Consider the following 21,639-nt stretch of genomic DNA (forward strand, 5'->3'; position numbering starts at 1 on the left):
TGTTGGAATATGCCCAAGGCACCATTTAATGCCAGCTTGCTTAAAGAGAGGCATTCCATAATCTTATTATCTATATCCAATGAACTGCAATTATTTTCATTTTGCAATCTACTGGTGCAGTGTATTCTTCCTGTATTCAGGGTAATTTTGTCAGTTATATAACGTATGGAGTTTTTGGTTAGGATGCAAGTTGATTTGCTGAAATTCTGACATTTCAGCCTATTTCTTTTTTTGTCAGCTTATGAAAAGGCTTTAAGTATTGTCCACACGGAGAAAGAGAAGGCTGAGATACTGATTGCACTGGCCATGATTGAGTTCAAATGCAACAGAATGGACAACGCTAAGACTTTACTTTTCAAGTGGTGAGCACCTAGGAAACATTATTAACTTTTCATTCCCATCTTAATTTCAGAATGTATCTTCTTCCAGTTTATAGATGTTGATAATTGAAGAAAGGTATAAATAACATTCATAAACACAACATACTCTGCAGATGCTGGGGTCAAAGCAACACGCACAACACACTGGAGGAACTCAACAGATCGAGCAGCATCCGTGGAAACGAACTGTCAACGTTTTGGGCTGAGACCCTTCATCAGGGCTGAAGAGGGAGGGGGCCAGGGCCCTATAAGGAAGGTGGAGGGAAGATGGGAAGGAGAAGGCTGGTAGGTGCCAGGTGAAAAACCAATAACCAGCTTTTCACCTGGCAACTACCAGCCTTCTCCTTCCCACCCTCCTCCCACCTTCTTTATCGGCCCCCTGCCCCCTCCCTCTTCAGTCCTGACGAAGGGTCTCAGCCCGAAACGTTGACTGTTTGTTTCCGCTGATGCTGCCCAACCTGTTCATAATAATTCCTATATCTTCAGTGAAACTGTAAGTTATGAAAGGACCAAGAGGTAGTAATAGGGGACCACAAAATAGATGAAATGTATAGGTATTTTGCATCAGTCTTCACTGATGGAAGTTCCAGGTGCCAGGGGCATGAAGTGTGTGAAGTTACTCTAACCAGAGAGAAGGTTCTTGGGAAACTGAAAGGTCTGAAGGTAGATACCTGGACCAGATGGTGTACACCCTAGAGTTCTGAAAGAGGTGGCTGAAGAGATTGTGGAGGCATTAGAATTGATCTTTAAAGAATCACAAGATCCTGGAATGGTTCCGGAAGACTGGAAAATTGTAAATGTCACTCCACTCTTCATGAAGGGAGAGAGGCAGAAGAAAGGAAACTATAGGCCAGTTAGTCTGATCTCAGTGGTTGGGAAGATGTTGGTGCCGATTATTAAGGATGAGGTCTCGGTACTTGGAGGCACATGATAAAATAGGCCCTAGTCAGCATGATTTCCTCAAGGGAAATCTCGCCTGACAAGTCTGTTGGAATTCTTTGAAGAAGTAACAAGCAGGACAGGCAAAGGAGAATCTGTCGATATCATGTACATGGATTTTCAGAAGGCCTTTGACAAGGATCCACACATGAGGCTGCTTAACAAGCTGCAAGCCCATGGTATTACAGGAAAAATTCTAGCATGGATAAAGCAGTAGCTGGTTGGCTAGAAGTAAAGAGTGGGAAGAAAGGGAGCCTTTTCTGCCTGTCCGCCGGTGACTAATGGTGTTCCACAGGGGTCTGTGTTAGGACCAATTCTTTTTATGTTATATGTCAGTTATTTGGATGATGGAATTGATGGCTTTGTTGCGAAGTTTGTAGACGATATAAAGATAGGTAGAGGAGCAGGCAGTTTGAGGAAATAGAGAGGCTACAGAAGGATAGATAGATTTGGAGAATGAGCAAAGAAATGGCAGATGGAATACAGTGTTGGAAAGTGTATGGTCATGCACTTTGGTAGAAGAAATTGAAGGGATGACTGTTCTAAATGGACAGAAAATACAAAAAAACTGGGGTGCTAAGGGACTTGGGAGTCCCAGTGCAGGATTCCCTAAAGGTTAATTTGCACATTCAGTCTGTGGTGAGAAAGGCAAATACAATGTTAGCATTAATTTCAAGAGGACTAGAATATAAAAGCAAGGATGTAATGTTGAGACTTTATGAAGCCTCACAATGGTGAGGCCTCACTTGGAGTATTATAAGCAGTTTTGGGCCCCTTATCTTAGAAAGGATGTGCTGAAACTGGAGAGGGTTCAAAGGGGGTTCACGAAAATGATTCCAGGATTGAATGCAAACACGAGGAATTCTGCAGATGCTGGAAATTCAAGCAACACACATCAAAGTTGCCGGTGAACGCAGCAGGCCAGGCAGCATCTATAGGAAGAGGTACAGTCTTCCTATAGATTCCTCTTCCTATACCTCTGTACTTCTGTACCTCTTCCTATAGATGCTGCCTGGCCTGCTGCGTTCACCAGCATTTTTTGTGTGTGTTGCCAGGATTGAATGGCTTGTCATATAAAGAGCACCTAATAGCTCTGGGCCTGTATTCATGAGAGTTCAGAAGAATGAGGGGTGATCTCATTGAAACCTATCAAATGGTGAAATGCCTTGATAAAGCGGATGTGGAGAGGATGTTTCCTACGGTGGGAGAGTCTAAGACCAGAGGACACATCCTCAGAATAGAAGAGCATCTTTTGGAAACAGAGGTGAGGAAGTATATTTTTTAGCCAGAGAGCAGTGAATCTGTGGAATGCTTTGCCACAACAGGTGTGGAGGTGAAGTCTTCACTGATATTTAAGGCAGAGGTTGATAGATTCTTCATTGGTCAGGGCACGAAGGGATACAGGGAGAAGGCAGGAGTTTGGGGCTGAGGGGAAAATTGGATCAGCCATGATGAAATGGCGGAGCTGACTCGGTGGGCCAAACGGCTTAATTCTGCTCCTATATCTTGTGGTCTTTTGGACCTTTGCTCAAAAATGTACATTTTTGAGTTATTCTCTTTAGTGTAGCATGTTTTTAGACTTAGTATGAAGTATTAAGTAAGTAGTTGCCCACTGTATAAAAAGGCTGGAATTTCTCTATGTGAGGAAGTGAAATAGTACTTCAAAGAGAAAGATGGGAGATTACTTTCCTGGCAAATTGTTTAAAATGTACTTGTAGTAATTAAAGATAAAGATCTCTTTTAAAGGTTAGCTTTACTTGCCGCAATGGCTGTGTCAGCGACTATGAGTCTGAGGATGTGTTGGGGGCAGCCTGCAACTGTTACCACGATTCTGTCGCCAGCAGAGCATGCCCACCACTCACTAACCCAAACCCGTGTGTGGTCTGGAATGTGGGAGGAAACCCATGTGTTCACAGGTAGGACATACCCTTGTGCTGAGTTTGGCATTGTTGAAGTCGGGGTTTTCGTGGTTCAGTTAGTTACTGTCAATGTCACAGTTAATGTCACTGTGTGGGATTGCACACTGTTCTGCTCTAATTCATTCATTGGTTGTGGAGCTGGGCAAACCACTATTCCCATCCTTACATTATTCAGTCTGAGCTGCAACTTTTAAAAATGTTATTACTTATTCAGTCTATCCTTATTGGAGCAACTACCCTTAACTGCTTCCAGTGCCAACAGAAACAAATGATAGATAGATAGAAAGATAAATACTCTATTGATCGCAAAGGAAATTACAGTGTCACAGTAGCGTTACAAATGTACATATATTCAAAGAGAAGAAAGAATAAAAAATAAATAACCTCAAACAGTCTTGGGGCGGGGGTTGTCATCACTTTCCCGGCTATAGGTTGACTCATTATAGAGCCTAATGCACGAGGTTAAGAATGACTTTATACAGCACTCTTTGGAGAAGTGCAGTTGCTTTATCAATTACTAAAAGTGCTCCTCTTTACAGCCAAGGTGGCATGCAGAGGGTGAGAAACATAGCCCAGAATTGCCAGGATTTTCCGTAGGGTCTCTTGTTCTACCACAGCCTCCAGTGTGTCCAGTTTGACTCCTATAACAGAGCCAGCCTTTCTAATCAGTTTATTGAGCCTATTGGCATCACCCGTGTTGATGCCATTACACCAGCACATTGTCACATAGAAGATTGTACTGGCAACAACAGATGATCTGCAGATGTACCTGTTGACTATTTGTGAGCCTGGTTGTAAGATTTGCTAACTCAATTACACTTGAAAGCAAGGCATAAGGCACTAAACAAATTCCATAGTTTTTCTCTTTTAATTTGTAATTTGTAAGTGTTTGGATATTAGAATACTGCAAATTCCAGAGTTAATTGTACTTTGGTTGCATTTTAACAGCTCCATGTTGAAAGAGCCCAGTATAGAAAGTCTGCAGGCACTGTGTGCTTTGGGACTGTTGAAGAAGGACAGCACCCTAACTACAGCAGCACTGAATGAACTGCTCAAACACTGTGATAAGAACAGTTCCTCTTACGAAACCTGCCTTCTGTCTTCAGGAATGTTTTCTTTGCAAGGTAACAGTTTAGCTGTACAGAGACAAGCGGCGAAAGCTGTTCATAGGTAAGAAAAATAAGTTTAAAACATACTTTAATAGACGGACTAGAATTCATTTTTTAACTGAAGAGAGATAGTTTGAATTAAAAATATGATCTTTATCTCCTTGTAATTCGTATCCCGGCAGCAAAATAATTACCAGATATGCACGCACCTATTTGCAATGTTGATTATTTTGTTCAGAAATGTGGATCCTGTTGTCAGTTACTTTTAAAACTGAGAGCCCTGCTGGCAGCCAATGGGGTAACATCTTTTTGAACTTGCTCCTACCTTACCTATCTTTTTGTTTCCTACCAGTTTTTTGAAACCTTATTATAAATCTCAATATTGCTCTATTATGTCCTTGAGAAAGACTAAAGCCTCTGCAAAAGAAAAAAAAGATGATTCTCCAACCACTTTGGAATCAATTGGAGATTTTCTTAAAAATCAAAGAGCAGAACTTTCTGACGAATTTCAACAGCTTAATGTCAAGTTGGACACTATTCAACAAACTGTAATCGAACATGATAAGCGAATTAAGGAGAATAAAGAAACTGTCGATACTGGAAGTGGACTTAGAAGACATGAGTAAGCTCTGCAAAAAAATATCATTACCTAATGAAAAATTAACAAAGATTACCAACCTGGAAAGCAGAAGCAGAGGAGCAATCTACGTATTCTGGGTCTTGAAGAATCAGCTGAAGGTGCCCGCCCCAGGGAGTTCTTTGCAAGCTTTCTGAAGCAGCTATTCCCTGATTTATTGCCATCTGTGCCTAAGTTGGACCGCACCCACCGGTCACTGGCCCCGAAGCCAAAGTCGGGGGAGCAACCTAGGTCGGTTATTCTGTGTTTTCATGAATTTCATACAAAGGAGCTTTTAATCTGTCATACCCGTTGAGTAGGAATGATCGATTACAATGGGAAAATGATCAGATTTGTGGAAGATTATACACCGGAGATTATGGCAGAATGTGCCAAATATAAAGAGGTTATGTCGCTGCTTTATAACAAAGGGTTTAAGCCCTCCTCACGTCTGAGAATGGTTCAGAAAAATGGTGTGCAGGAATGGCTGGGATCAGTTGAAGACACACAGAAGTTTTTGAAAGCAGAAGATTAATTGTGTTATATCTCTTCCAAGAGCAATTATCTTTTTAATGTTGGATAGAATAAGGTTTTAATAAACTTAGGTTTTATATATCTTGCTTTTTGATATTTTCTTTGATATTTTTATTACTTTTTTTTCTGAGGTTTTTCTATATATATATTTTTTGAAATTGTTAAAATGAATCGTCTTATCTTTTGGATTTCTGATCTAAGTTTATTTTGTCTGCTTTCTGTTGGTAGGAACATAGTATCCTCGAATGATTGGAGTTTTCCCAGCAGGATTTCTTTAGGAGGGTTGTCTTTAGGGTTTATCATGCTGTCTGTTCTGTGGCTGGCTTTTTTTTTTTGGCTTTGGGAGGGGGAGTGGGTGGGGTCTCTTTTTTCCTTTTTTCTCTGGAAGCTGGGTTGGGCTACGATCCAAACTTTCTGTTTGAGTACCTTATTTTATGCTTCATTTTCTGGTTCTAGTAATTTATGGTCAGATCTTTTAACTCTTTTAATTAGTATTTAAAATGGATCGAAATATTAATTTACTTAGTTTTAATGTGAAAGGCTTAAATCATCCTGTGAAACGGAATAAGATTTTTGCTTATATTAAAAAGTTAAGGGCCCCCATTATTTTTCTTCAAGAAACACATGTACGTAGTTGTGACAACGCACGCCTTTTTAGTCGGTGGAGAGATTTACAATTTCATTCTTCATTTAGAGTAAAATCTCGAGGGGTCTCGATTTTCATAGACAATACGGTTTCTTTTGTTCAACATAAAGTTGTCTCTGACCCTAATGGGCAAGTTGTCATAGTGTCAGGGAAACTAGATAATAAATTAATTGTATTTGCTAATGTGTATGCCCCCAATCTGGATGACCCAGGATTTTTTGAGCATTTCTTTTCATTCCTCCCAGATTTGAGTCTTTATTCTTTAGTGATGGGAGGAGATTTTAATTGTTGTCTAGACCCAGTATTAGATCGTTCTTCTCCTAAATCAGCTACATCTAATAAATCAGCTTTATTTATTCAGTCCTTTCTAATGAATTGTGATATTGTTGATGTCTGGTGTTTTTATCACCCAGCAGAAAGGGAGTGTTCATTCTTCTCTCATGTCCATCATTCCTATACCAGGAGTGATTTTTTTAAATTGATAATCAAATGATTCCATTAGTTCAATCTATTGACTATAAAGAAATAGCTGTATCCGACCATTCTTCTGTACTTCTATCTTTAAATCTTCCTGGTTTCACTCATATGAACAGATCCTGGCATTTTAATTTAACTTTGTTATCTGGTAAGGACTTTCTAAAATTTCTGGAGAATCAAATTACTCTTTTTTTTGAAGAAAATACGTTGGGAGAAACTTCTGGTCTTATCATTTGAGATGCTTTTAAGGCATATATTCGAAGACAAGTTATCTCCTATACTGCATATATTAAGAAAAAAGCTAATAAAGAGAGAACTGACTTAGTTAATTAATTAAAGCAATTAGACCAGAAATATGCTTTGGCACCAGACCCTGAATTATACAAAAGACGTATTGAAATTAAAACTAAATATGATCTTCTTATGACGTATCCAATTGAAAGCCAACTTTTAAAAGATAGAAGCCAATTCTATATACATGGAGAAAAAACTGGTAAACTATTGGCTAATCATTTGAAGACCTTTATAGCTAAACAGAAAATTAAAGAAATTCGTAAAACCTATGGTGATTTGACAACTGATCATTTTGAAATAAATGACACTTTTAGAGGATTTTATTCTAAACCGTATAGTTCTGATTTTGTTAAGTACTGCAATGAACAATTTTTTTAGACCAATTAAATATTCCTGGACTTTCAGTTGATAATCAAGAGCAGTTGGATCAACCTATTTCTCAGGAGGAAATCGCTGAGGTTATACGTTCATTGGGAAATCTGGGAAATCTTCAGGACCTGACGGATTCTCTGGAGAATTTTATAAGTCTTTTTCTTCATTGTTTATACCTCATTTATGTTCTACCCTTACTATTTCTTTCAATGTGGGTAGGTTGCCACAGTCTTTTTATGAAGCTTCCATTTCGCTTATTCTTAAAAAGAATAAGAATCCCACTGAATGCTCTTCATATAGACCAATCTCTTTACTCAATGTTGATGCTAAGATCCTATCTAAAGTTTTGGCCCATAGACTCGAGAATATTATACCTTCTGTAATATCTGATGATCAGACAGGATTTATTAAAAATCGATATTCCCATTTTAATATACGGCGATTGTTAAATATTATGCATTCTCCATCCAAAGAAATATCGGAATGTTTGATTTCTTTGGATGCGGAGAAGGCTTTTGACCAAGTTTAATGGAATTACCTATTTAAAACGCTAGAAAAATTTAATTTTGGGCCCAATTTTATTTTTTGGATTAAATTACTTATCTCCCTCCGCTCGGGTCCTTACTAACTTTCAGAATTCTAAACCAATTAAGCTCCAACGTGGAACCAGACAAGGATGTCTGTTGAGCCCTTTGCTTTTTGATTTGGTATTAGAACCTCTAGCAATTGCCTTTCGAGAGTCTAAAGATATCACTGGTATCTTAAGAAAAGGTACTATTCATAAAGTTTCACTTTATGCTGATGACCTATGGGTTTTTATATCTAATGTTACAACTTCTTTACCCTCTATGTTTCTTTTACTGACTAATTTTAGTCAGATTTCAGGATATAAATTGAATTTACATAAGAGTAAGTTGTTTCCTTTAAATAATTTGATGCCATTGGATATTAACCTTTTTAAAATTGTTAGAAAACAATTTACATATTTGGGTGTAACAATCACTAAGAATTATAAAGCTCTATTCAAAGAAAATGTCCTAACCTTAATGAATTATGTGAAAAAAACACTTTCTAATTGGTCGCCTCTCTCTTTATCATTGATTGGTCGAATGAATTCTATTAAAATGAATATTCTACCTAAGTTTATATACCTTTTTCAAGCTGTACCTGTTTTTATTCCTGTCTTTTTTTGATTCTTTAGATTCGATTCTTTCTTCCTATATATAGAAGAACAGAAAACCCCGATTAAATAAAGCCCACCTTCAAAAAATTAAATAGAATGGAGGCCTTGCTCTACCCAATTTTAGGTTATATTATTGGGCAATTAACATACGAAATCACACGTTCTGGTTATATTATATTAATCGTGAGGATTGTCCAATATGGGTCTTTTTGGAAGCCAACTCTGTTACGAAATTTTCTATTATCTCTCTTCTCGGATCCTCTCTTCCTTTATCTTTAAATAAATTAACTGACAGCTTGGTGGTTAAACACACTTTGAGCATCTGGCTACAGTTTAGAAAACATTTCGGCTTATTGAGATTTTCTCTTCCTAGTCCTATTTTTTCTAATTTTTTTAAAACCATCTACGACCAATCTTTTTTTAGAGAATGGGATAGATTAGGCATTAAGTGATTTCAGGATCTGTTTGTTGGAGGGAATCTTTCTTCTTTTGAGCAGCTCTCAGTGAAATATCATCATCATCTTCAGGTGCCATGTCCAGTTTGAGCTTTGACTGCCATGGCCCACACACTCCTGTTTCGGGTCAAGTGGATTAATTCATTGGTATTCATTTCCAGTTCTCTGGCTGCTGTCTCCATCATCATTTGTCTTTGTCTTCCTCTTGCTTTCTTCCCTTCAATCTTTCCCATAATTACCGTGCATTCTAACTCTTCTTTCCTAATCGCATGTCCAATGAAGTTACGTTGCCTTTTCATGATCTTATACATTATTTCGCTTTTTGTGTTTGCTCTGTTCATGACATCCTAGTCAGATATTCGTTTTGTCCATGATATTCTTTGCATCCTCTTCAAAAACCACATCTCTGCTGCTACAATTCGTTTCCTCATGTTACTAGATATTGTCCAAAATTCTGAGCCATATAACATAACCGGATAAACGTAACATTTCAGTACTCTGAGACGGGTTGTCATGCCTAGTTTAGTATTGGTCAGTATACTCTTCATTCTCGTAAAGGTGTCTTTTGCCATCCCTATTTTCTTTTAATGTCCAAGTCGCACCTGCCATCTGATGTCACCCAGCTTCCTAATTAGCAAAAGTTCTGTACTTGTTTTATGTCTTCCCCATTTATTCTCAGCCTGCAGATAGGATTCTCGTTCTTTTTGGATACAACCATACATTCTGTCTTTTTGCAATTGATAGATAGACCCATTTTTGCACTTTCTTCAACAATTAGATCAATAAAGTTTTGTAGTTCTTCCTCCGAACTTGTAATTAACACAGTGTCATCTGCATATCTGAAATTATTGATGTTTTCACCGCCAACTTTGATTCCCAAGATGTCTCTTATTTTTTGTAATATTTTCTCACTGTACACATTAAATAAATCAGGGGAGAAAACACACCCTGGTCTAACGCCTCACTTAATTTTCGTAAACTGACTCACTTCTCCACCTATTCTTAAAGCGGCAGTTTGTTCCCAGTACAGATTTCTGATTTGGCGGAGGTCTTTGGAATCCAGATCTAGAGTTTTCTGTAATATCTCAAATAACTTATTGTGCTTCACTTTATCAAATGCTTTTGTGTAGTCGATAAAACAAACAAGTCTTTTTGCACTTGAATAGTTCATTCTGATAGTATCCTTAACATCAATATTGTGTTTCTTGTACTTTTGTCTTTCACAAAACCACATTGTTCTTTACCTATTTCAGCTTGTATCTTACTTTTAGCTCTTGTCATCAAAATTCTTAGAAGTATCTTGGTGATATGACCTTCATGCCCTGACCAATCAAGAATCTATCAACCTCTGCCTTAAATATACATAAAGGCTTGGCCTTCACAGATCTGTGGTAAAGAATTACACAGATTCATCACTGTCTGGCCAAAGAAATTTCTCCCCATCTCCATTCTAAAAGGATGCCCCTCTGTTCTGAGGCTGTGTCCTCTGGTGTTAGACTCTCCAACTATAGGAAACACCCTCTCCACATCCTCTCTGTCAAGGCCTTTCATCATTCGATAGATTTCAATTAGGTTACCCCACATTCCTCTGGATTCTAGTGAATACAGGGCCAGAGCCATCAAACGCTCTTCATATAACAAGCCATTCAATCCTAAATCATTTTCATGAACCTTGTTGGAACCTTCTCCAGTTTCAGAATGTCCTTTCTAAGATAAGAGACCCAAAACTGCTCTCAATACTCCCAATTGAGGCCTCACCAGTTCTTTATGAAGTGTCAACATTACATCCTTGGTTTTGTATTCCAGTCCTCTTGAAATGAGTGCTAGCATTGCATTTGTCCTCGTCACAGACTAACCTGCAAATGAACCATTAGGGAATCTTGCACAGGACTCGTATGTCCTTTTTCATTGTACTTTCTGTCCATTTAGAAAATAATCTACCCTTTTATTTCTTCCACCAAAATGTATAACCATGCACTTCCCGACACTGTATTCCATGTGCCACTTAATTGCCCATTCTCCTAATCTGTTTAAGTCCTTTTATAGCCTGTCTACTTTCTCAAAACTACCTGCCCCTCTACCTATCTTTGTATCGGCTGCAAACTTTGCAACAAAGCCATCAGTTCCATCATCCAAATCACGCACTTCATGACCCCTGACATCTGGAACTTCTACCATACTGTTGGTGTCTTCCGCAGTGAAGATTAATGCAAAATACTTATTCAGTTTGTACGCCATTTCTTTGCCCCCCCCCCCATTACTGCCTCTCCAGCATCATTTTCCAGTGGTCCAGTGGTCCGATATCCACTCTCACCTCTCTTTTATGCTTGATGTGTCTAAAGAAATTTTTGGTATCCTCTTCAATATTACTCCATCTTTACCTTAATGACTTTTTTTAGTTGCCTTCTGTTGGTTTTTAAAAGCTTCCCAATTCTTTAACTTCAGTCATTTTTGCTCTATTGGATGCTCTTTATTATTCTGCTCTTTGGCTTTTATGTTGGCTTTGACTTCTCTTGTTAGCCACGATGGTGTCATATTGCCTTTAGAGTACTACTTCCTCTGTGGAGTGTACATTTCCTATGCCTTCTGAATTACTTCCAGCCTGTTTCTGTGCTGTAATTGTTATACGGTTTTATATGGTTATATGGTTATAAATTCCAGCTTTTGCTACTCCACCATCATACCTACCAACTGTTCTTTTCCAATCAATTCTCCCTAGCTCTTCCCTCATGCCGCTGTAATTCCCTTTACTCCATTGTAATACTGATACATCTGACTTTTAACTTCTCCTCAAATTTCAGGGTGAATTCAATCAGATTATCACTTGCTCCTAAGAGTTATTTTACCTCAAGTTCTTTAAGCAATTCTGGTTCATTGTACAACACCCAATTCAGAATTGCTGATCCCCCTAGTGGGTGCAACCACAAGCTGCTCTAAAAAGTCATTTTATAGGCATTCTCGAAATTCCCACTCCGGGGATCCAGCACCAACCTGATTTCCCAATCTACCTACATATTGAAAGTCCCCACGACTTTTGTAACATTACCGTTTTAGCATGTATTTTCTATTTCCCATTGTAATTTGTAGACCAAATCTGCCACAGGAAACAGTTGAGGCCAGTTCATTGGCTATATTTAAGAGGGAGTTAGATATGGCCCTTGTGGCTAAAGGGATCGGGGGGTATGGAGAGAAGACAGGTACAGGGTTCTGAGTTGGATGATCAACCATGATCATACTGAATGGCGGTGCAGGCTCGAGGGGCCGAATGGCCTACTCCTGCACCTATTTTCTATGTTTCTATGTTTCTTACTACCGTTTTGGGGTCTGTATCTAGCTCCCATCAGGGCCTTTATATCCTTTGTTACGTACCCCGTAACTGGGTTGCCAAACCAGCAGAAATGGATCACTCAGTTGGAGTCTGGATTACTAGAACTAAGAAAGTTTTATTAAAGAAACAAGCAACACAGTAATCGAAAGGATAATAAATGCAACAGTTCAGCAATGATAAACACACATGTGCACAGAATTAAGATAACAGTATCAATCAAGCTCTATCATTGTCTAGGGGTAAATGACCAATTTCAAAGTGACACAAAAGTCCAGTTCGATTTAGTTCAGTTCGCAGTAATCGTTGCCATGGCGATGGACAACGTGGGAGGGGGGAGGGAGAGAGAGAACGAGAATGACTGATCATTCAGAAATGGCTTCCACTCACAGACCGGCGATATTGCTCACAAGCAGCTTTCGGGCGGGTCCTTTGTGATGTCACCTGAGGTCACCGACTGTGACCCCTCCTCCAGATGCGGTCGGTCCTCTGCAGTGAACCCGGCACCCAAGCGAGGGTGGACACACACTGGGTTCCCGCTGATCGTACCTTTCCACCCTGTGCGTTTAAGGCTGATCCCCCAATCAGCCGTCGAAGAGCTTCCCACCGACTCGTGAGAGGCGCACCGCTTCCAGGGTCTCGTTACCTCGGGTGTTGTGTGTGTCCTGCCTTAGCGAACCTGTCCTTTTTTATCGCCCTGCTGGGGTATCACCTGTCCATCACTTCAAACAGTTCAGGGTTCAAAGGGGGAGCCGCTCCAGACAGCTCTCTCTCCCATCCCTTGATTACACATCTCCAGATCGCCTGTCCATTACTTCAAACAGTTCAGGGTTCAAAGGGGGAGCCGCTCTAGACAGCTCTCTCTCCCCCCCCCCCGTCCCTTCATTACACATCTCCAGATGCTGCTTCATTGTTCCTTATCTCTCCTTCCCCTGAGGACAGGTGGCAGACCAACTGCTGATGCCACTGGAGCTAGCCCAGGCCAGCAAACATCTTAATTTATGTGTATTCTCGTCACACCTTGCAGTTCTCCCTTGGCTCTATCCTCAACAATTTAATACCTCCCAGCCCTATGTCACCTCTTTTATTTTATGTAAATAGTGGCTCAGGCTTTTAATGTTAATTCATTTCACAGAGATCCTTTTTAAGGTTGGTTAGTCCTGGCTGGTGTTAGTGGTTTGCATTCAGTGAAATAGTCATGAATGCAAGTAAGATTGCATTCTCCAGAATAACTACTGGTCATTGATAAGTTGAACCCAAAATATTAAAGAAATTCTCATTGGGTACAATGTGATTGGCAGAAGCAAATTAATTTTAAGCTAACTCAAAGATTTTGAACCAAATTATAAATTTTGTTTATAATTTATCAGCTATTTTAAGTGCTACAGTTTAGTCATGAATGACTAGTTTGTGTACACAGCTCATCCAAATCTTGTGTTGACAACATCTAATTTTACCAATTGTGCTTATTAATAGAATGATTTACAATTATTTCTCTAGCCAAGCATCAAACAGATAAAGTTGAATGCTGGGAATTTGAAATTGATGCAGAAAGTGGTGCTAAATGAAGACTGTAGGCATGGATAAGAGTGGCCTTTGTGCCTGACCATGTGTTTAATAACCTAAGAAGAAGCAGTTCTACCAGCTAAATGGCCCTGTGTGTCTCATCAGAATGCAGTCTTTATAGGTCAGATTTATAGAATGGTTGAAGGAAATGGAAATAGGCGTGAGCCAGTTACTGAGCTAGTAATCTCTATAATACACATTCATACTGAAGTTACAGCTGCACATCCAACAGATTAGACTCTGAAGATTATTGCTTTCACTCAGTAGGTATTTACTAGTCCTTCGTCACTGCAATTTTGCTTTGATAATTTTAATGATATTCTGCAGATAAAGTTTGTTGTCTTCATATTGTGTTGCTGGTACAAGGAGAACTCAGTTTTGCGATGTTTTGAACTAAACTCTGTATGTATTTGTGAGATTTAACAGTCTCTTTACCAGATAATGTTTGTTTTAGAAATTTATATGTAGGTTAATTGAATTAACACCTATTGCAAATTTTTAAAACTAACTTACTATACCATCCCTCCCAGCAATCCAGCTGATCCTGCCCTTTGGACATTATTATCCAGGGTCATTCCTCAACACACTCCCCAAAAGGCAGATGTAAGTATTTGTCTGAAGTCCTGTTGAGATACTTCAGAAATGTGTGTTGTTGATATTTCTAATCCAACATTCACCATAATTAAACTTTCACCATAGACACTGAGATGAGTAGGTTTGTCATATCCAAAAATACTAATTTATAGAAATGATGTGCCCTGTGACATGGTAAAGGTTAAGCTTGTTTGTGCGGTCATTAAGAATGTATAGTGATGGGAGTAGAGTAGGAGGCAGAAGAAGAGCAAGTAGGTTCTTTGAATTCCCTTTATAACTTAAAGCTTAAAGCATTATACAACCTTGACAATTGGTTCAGATTCAGATTTACTTACCACATGTGCATCGAAACATACAGTGCAATGTGTCATTTCTGTTAACCAACACACCCAAAGATGTGTGGGAGGGGTAGCCTACACATTCCAGTGCCAGCATAGCATTCCCACAACCTTCAACACAACAACGACACAGAACAATATAAACAGTAACAACAGAACAAAACGACAGCAAAACAAGCATCTTTCCCACCCTCCCAAATCTCCCCCACCCCCCATACACACTCTTGCATACAGTCACACTCTCACAGACACGCACACCTCCAACCCCAGCTGGTTGTCACCATTGAAACACCGAAAGCAACTTACACCCATCAGCTCCATCCATGGCCACAATCAGAAATAAAAATAGTCCTTGATCAACAATGTCTATCACTGATACTTGCCTATAGGATGCACTGAATTTACGTTCATTAAGACAATATTCTGTTTAATATTCTGTTAACAAAAGTAAACTCTGTTGACAAAAGTAAGGTATAGGTAATCTCTTGTGGGAAAGATGTGATCTGTCATTTGCCTTTCTCTGACAAATGTTTGTTTTTGTAGGGTGGGGTCGTGACAGGTAATGTCGCACAGATCCTAAGTTCTCATCATTCTAAGGTAAATTCAAACTAAAAATAGTGTCTTCATCACTATTTTTGTTCAGTCTTCAGATTAATATATCACTTGTCCAATATATTGTTAAAAGATGTAGCATTCTTTAACCTGGCACCCGATATGGGATGTTTGAATTTATACATACAGATACTGATCTTCTTCTCTTCTAGAGTGCTGTGTTGTTCAGTGCTGTTAACCAGTTGGCAGCAGGAAAACATGCTGCAATTGATAAAAAGGATAATGCTTTGAAGACCATCCAAAAGGCAATTCATCTGTATCCAGGTATGCTGATCTGCTGGCCATTACTGCTGCCTTTTACACCACAACCAAATATTTTTTAAATATTCGTCGGTGAGAATTTTAATTATATTGAAAGCATTTTGTTGATGGAGTTATGTGTCTCACAATGTTCTGTGCATATTCAGCTATATACTAAGGTTATCAGGAAAAAAAAGAGCATTGAGAGCGTCTGCTAAATGGTGCAGTCATACCACATCTGATTTTAATTCTGACTCCGGTATTCAGTGTGGTTACAAGCAGCTATGAGCAATCATCATCCACCAAAAAAAATGGAATTGGGCCCTTATCAGTTTATTATCAAAAACTTTTAAAAATTGATGCCAGTAATCTGAAACAAAATGATGGCAATATGAATCAAGTCAAGCAGCATCCTGTTGAGAATGCCATTAACTCTCTCAGAACTGGAGAAGTGGGAAGTCTGTGTTGTAGGTTTGTAAGATACGGATGTCTGTAATGGGGCGGGTTGGGAGGGAGATCCAGGTGATGTAATAGTTTTAGAGGTGTGGAGTTAGTAAACTTCCAGTTGGAGAAACAAAACCTAGACTGGGTGATTGCTGCCTGTCAGTATTTGTCTCTGTATGATTTCTTGTAAAATTCTATTCTATTTCCTTTTTCTTGTAAATACTTGCAAGAAAATGAAATTATTGAATTATATAATAACATATACGTACTGGGATGATAAATTTACTTTGAACCAAGGGCAGATCTGTGCTTCTAGTCACTTATCTTGCTCCATCCCACCACCACTCTGTCTTTAATCTCCTGCACTAACAATGTATGTTCACCTCGTCGCCCCTCTGGACATGTTGCAGCCCACTGAACTCTTTCACAATTATTTCAAGTAACCACTTCTATTATTCATGTCAAAATTTGCCTATTCTGATGTAACTCAGATTTTCTCTTTTTCACAAATATTGCCCGATTTGCTGGGTATTCTAGTAACTACAGCCGCACAATTCCAGAATGTTCTTTTACTTTCAATTCTCTCTCTAACTGCTCCCTGTCAATGGACAATTTTATCTCTATTTCATCACAAACACTCCTCTCCTTTAGTAACACACATCAAAGTTGCTGGTGAACGCAGCAGGCCAGGCAGCATATCTAGGAAGAGGTGCAGTCGACGTTTCAGGCCGAGACCCTTCGTCAGGACTAACTGAAGTAAGAGTGAGTAAGGGATTTGAGAGGGGGAGGGGGAGATCCAAAATGATAGGAGAAGACAGGAGGGGGAGGGATGGAGCCAAGAGCTGGACAGGTGATTGGCAAAAGGGGATACGAGAGGATCATGGGACAGGAGGTCCGGGAAGAAAGACAAGGGAGGGGGGGACCCAGAGGATGGGCAAGAGGTATATTCCCTTGTCCATTCGTCCCCCCCATCCCTCCCCACTGATCTCCCTCCTGGCACTTATCCGTGTAAGTGGAACAAGTGCTACACATGCCCTTACACTTCCTCCCTTACCACCATTCAGGGCCCCAAACAGTCCTTCCAGGTGAGGCAACACTTCACCTGTGAGTCGATGGGGGTGATATACTGCGTCTGATGCTCCCGGTGTGGCCTTTTATATATTGGCGAGACCCGACGCAGACTGGGAGACCGCTTTGCTGAACATCTACGCTCTGTCGGCCAGAGAAAGCAGGATCTCCCAGTGGCCACACATTTTAATTCCACATCCCATTCCCATTCTGACATGTCTATCCACGGCCTCCTCTACTGTAAAGTTGAAGCCACGCTCAGGTTGGAGGAACAACACCTTATATTCCGTCTGAGTAGCCTCCAACCTGATGGCATGAACATCGACTTCTCTAACTTCCGCCAGGCCCCACCTCCCCCTCGTACCCCATCTGTTACTTATTTTTATGCACACATTCTTTCTCTCACTCTCCTTTTTCTCCCTCTGTCCCTCTGAATATACCTCTTGCCCATCCTCTGGGTCCCCCCTCCTTGCCTTTCTTCCCGGACCTCCTGTCCCATGATCCTCTCGTATCCCCTTTTGCCTATCACCTGTCCAGCTCTAGGCTCTATCCCTCCCCCTCCTGTCTTCTCCTATCATTTTGGATCTCCCCCTCCCCCTCCAACTTTCAAATCCCTTACTCACTCTTCCTTCAGTTAGTCCTGACGAAGGGTCTCGGCCTGAAACGTCGACTGCACCTCTTCCTACAGATGCTGCCTGGCCTGCTGCGTTCACCAGCAACTTTGATGTATGTTGCTTGAATTTCCAGCATCTGCAGAATTCCTGTTGTTTGCCTCTCCTTTAGTCACAGTTCTACATTTAATAGTATACAGTGAATTCTGTTTAATCGGAGCAGCCACTTACTTGAGAAAACTCTTAAAGAATGAAAACAAATCAAGAAAAAAGCCAGGATTCCCTTTGTTCATTCGGGATGCTATGCCACTTAATTGAGGAAGGAGCCTGCTGCCAAACTATTTCTAGCTACTGTCAGTCACATCGTGTGGTCATTAGACACTACACTGTGCTTAAAGCAAACAGCTTTTAAATACCGTCAGTTGAGTGTGTGTTCATAAAGCAGTGATTTTTGTTGCTGATAGTTAGTAAGAAATAAGCAGTAAGACAACTCGGAACTGTTTTGCTTACTGTGGTTTCAAGCTTTTAATGCTTGGAAATGGGCAGGAGTGAAAATGAAACTATTTCACTACTTCATCAAGTTAGGAATACAAAGAATTTGAAGGTATCGACAACCATCTTGAATGTTACCTTTGTTCCCACTGGACACTCAGCTCTCACCTGTAGCTCTAAGTAGCTGCTTATGTGAGACAACAACCACACCCCAGTACACGGCTTCAACAAGTGGGCTATGTGAGGTGAGGGTAGCCAGCAGGTCTCAAACCCAGGTGAGATCATGTGAAGTCAGCCCCAGTGGACTAAGAGGATGAGATCTGCAGTGAGATACAATGGCCAGAAATGCGGTTCTGCAGTGCTGTCTGGAGAGCAAAGGGCATGTCAAGGCAAAGAAGTTGTTATGGTCATCCACTCAAACCAGGGAAGACCCAGCTGTGACATCTACTCGTACCACTGGATCCAGACTTCCGAGGTCAAGTATGGAACTAACCCAGTGCAGTGGCTTTTCCACTTTAAAAACCCTCCTGCACGGGTTTCCTTGTCATCGTTGGATACAACAGACGACCACCTGTAGCATTGGTAGTGTTCTTATTTGTTCTGTATTTCATTTAAATACATAATTTGCTACTCAGTTAAACAGTAATTTGTCATTTTTGTACCTTTTTGACTATTTCCATGAAACTTTGGAATCCACTGTTCTTATTGTCTCACTTCACCAGTCTGAGGGCGTTGATCTGAAATGGATCCTCTTTCTCTCTCCATTAGTCAATCTCCATTTGATTTTAATCTATCGATAGCTTTGAAACAATTGAGAGAAATTGATAGAAAGGAACTCTGCAAAGTCAGCCTACATTATTACTTATCCTCCATGTCTGCCTGATTCCCATTAACTACTTTTTCTCAACTATAATTGAAATAATAATGTGTCCTTCGTTTCAACAGCTAACAAAAAGCAGTGTATTCCATGCTGTATATCTGCTTGTTTAATATTTCCCGGTCTGCCCTAAGTCTTTTACACTTAGTGTGATGACATTTAAGATTTAAATAAGTGGAAGTGGTCTATTTCCATCTACTTGCTTTTCCTTCCTAACTTTGTTACAAGGATTAACCCTTCAACAATAATAATCAGTTAGAGAGTACCTTTATTGGTTCAGTTCACAAGCACGTGAATTCACAACCACATACCTGTGCACACATCTACTTGTCTTACCTGACCCTTCATCAAGAGTCAAAGAAGAGAAAACGTAATCCTCAGGAAAAAGAGTCTATACAGACCAGGTGCTCCTCATGGTTCCAGTGTGATCCCTACATGTCTGACATGGTGTTCTTCACATCCGCGATGATTGGTCTTGAGCATTGTCACTGCCTGAGCTCCTAAAATCCTTCATTCATGGGTATCGGTGTCCTATCCGGGGGGGGAGTAGTCTTGTACTCTCAGTCGCTTCACGCCATAGAAACCGGCTGAAGAACCGGCCTGATGGGCCATGAGGCTCGTGACAGTCTTTAATCTTATTCCTTATCAAATCAATCTTTGATGTTTCAATTTTGTTGGCTCAATCATCTGACTGACCTGTGTCAGCTTCTGATTGAATGTACTGCAGGACTACTACAAAGCATATTGCTTTATGGTTGTTTCCTTCAGCCTTGTGCCTTAGATGGTTTCCTTTGTTCTGTTCAACTCAGGCTGGTTCAAACCAGTCTAACCAGATCACCCAAACGCTAAGCTCAGAAAAACAGATTACTGGCTCTTCCTTCTGCAAACCTGCCATTTTACAAAACAGCTTCGTATCTGAGAATGATCTCAGTTTAGCAGATTATTAGCAGATACTCCTTATGTCCATATTTAACTGCACTAATTAAGTTACCCAGAACAAAAATCAATTCTTAATCATTTTACAAAATGGCACCTGCAAGGTCAGTCTCTCAAGATGTCTGACTCCATTACTCATATCGACTCAGTCATAGAACAGTACAGCACAGGAACAGCCCCTTTTGCCCATCTACTCTGTGCCAAGTATTTATCTGCCTAGTACCCTCAACCTGCACCCATCCATCCATTTCTCTATCCAAATTTCTCTTAAATTTTGAAATCGAACCTTCATCCATCACTTCCACTGGCAGCTTATTCCTCATTCTCACCATCCTCTAAGTAAAGGAATTCCCCTCATGATCCCCTTAAACCTTTCACCTTTCACCCTTAACCTATGGCCTCTAGTGGCAGTATCTCTCAATATTATATGTTTCCACTGCCTTTGCGTTCTTGTTCACTGATTTGTAGATTGCAGCTCTTCCTGGCCAACAACTTTATAAGCAATGGCTTCCTTTACCAGGCAGTCCCAAAAGCCATTGGTGTGGCACAGTAGTTTTGTGCCTTTGAAATCAATCCTGTGGTCATTACAAATACAGTGTTTTGCTACTGCTGATTTCTCCGGGTAACCAAACAGATACACCTCCTGTTCTCCTTGATGCATGTTTCCTTTGTGCGTGACGATATACGCTGCTCTGCGTTACAGGGAATCCTGTGAACACAAGCTGACCTGAAACCCAGGTCATCTTTGACCTGCATAAGACCATAATGCGTGGGAGCCGAGTTAGGCCATTCAGTCTATCAAGTCCGCTCTGACATTTCATCATGGTTGATCCCGGATCCCATTCAACATTATACACCTGCCTTCTCACCATATGCCTCGATGCCCTGACCAATCAGGAAACTATCAACTTCCACTTTAAATATACCCACGGACTTGGCCTCCAATGCAATCTGTGGCAGAGCATTCCACAGATTCACCACTCTTTGACTAAAAAAATTCCTCCTAACCTGTTCTAAACGATCACCTCTCAGTTTTGAGGCTGTGCCCTCTAGTTCTGGTACCCCCATCGGAGGAAACATCCTTTCCACGTCCACCTTATCTAGTCCTTTCAGCATTTGGTAGGTTTCAATGAGATCCCCATGCATTCTTCTAAATACTGTGAATAGAGGCCCAAAGCTTCCAAATGCTCCTCATATGTTAACCCCTTCATTCCCAGAATCATCCTCGTGAACCCCCTCTGGACTCTTTCCAACGACAATACATCCTTTCTGCGGTAAGGGCCTAAAACTGTTGGCATTACATCTCCTTGTTTTATATTATATTCCGCTTGAAATAAAGCCAACATTGCATTTGCCTTCTTTACTTAGGACTCAACCTGTGAATTAACCTTCTGGGAGTCTTGCACGAGGACTTCCAAGTCCCATTGCACCTCTGTTGTTGGACCTTCTCTCCATTCAGATAATAGTCTGCACTATTGTTCCTTTTACCAAAATGCATTATCATATATTCCATCTGCCACTTTTTTGCCCATTCTTCCAATTTGTCAAAGTCCTGCTGCAATCACATTGCTTCCTCAGCGCTACCTACCCCTCCACCTATCTTCGTGTCATC

General features: G+C 40.3%; 1 protein-coding gene across 3 annotated transcripts in view; it reads left to right on the forward strand.

Moving 5' to 3' along the window:
• The window catches only part of skic3 (SKI3 subunit of superkiller complex), a 307,663-nt gene that overhangs the window by 255,375 nt on the left and 30,649 nt on the right, over window positions 1–21,639 (forward strand). For all 3 annotated transcript variants that reach the window (XM_072281194.1, XM_072281196.1, XM_072281195.1), the window contains exons 30-34: window positions 239–362; window positions 4,187–4,408; window positions 14,346–14,418; window positions 15,291–15,344; window positions 15,512–15,623. In XM_072281194.1, the coding sequence (XP_072137295.1) occupies window positions 239–362; window positions 4,187–4,408; window positions 14,346–14,418; window positions 15,291–15,344; window positions 15,512–15,623 (585 nt within the window). The remainder of the gene's footprint in view (window positions 1–238; window positions 363–4,186; window positions 4,409–14,345; window positions 14,419–15,290; window positions 15,345–15,511; window positions 15,624–21,639) is intronic.

This window comes from Mobula birostris, chromosome 17, assembly GCF_030028105.1.
Source record: "Mobula birostris isolate sMobBir1 chromosome 17, sMobBir1.hap1, whole genome shotgun sequence".
In the NCBI taxonomy this organism is placed as follows: Eukaryota; Metazoa; Chordata; class Chondrichthyes; order Myliobatiformes; family Myliobatidae; genus Mobula; species Mobula birostris.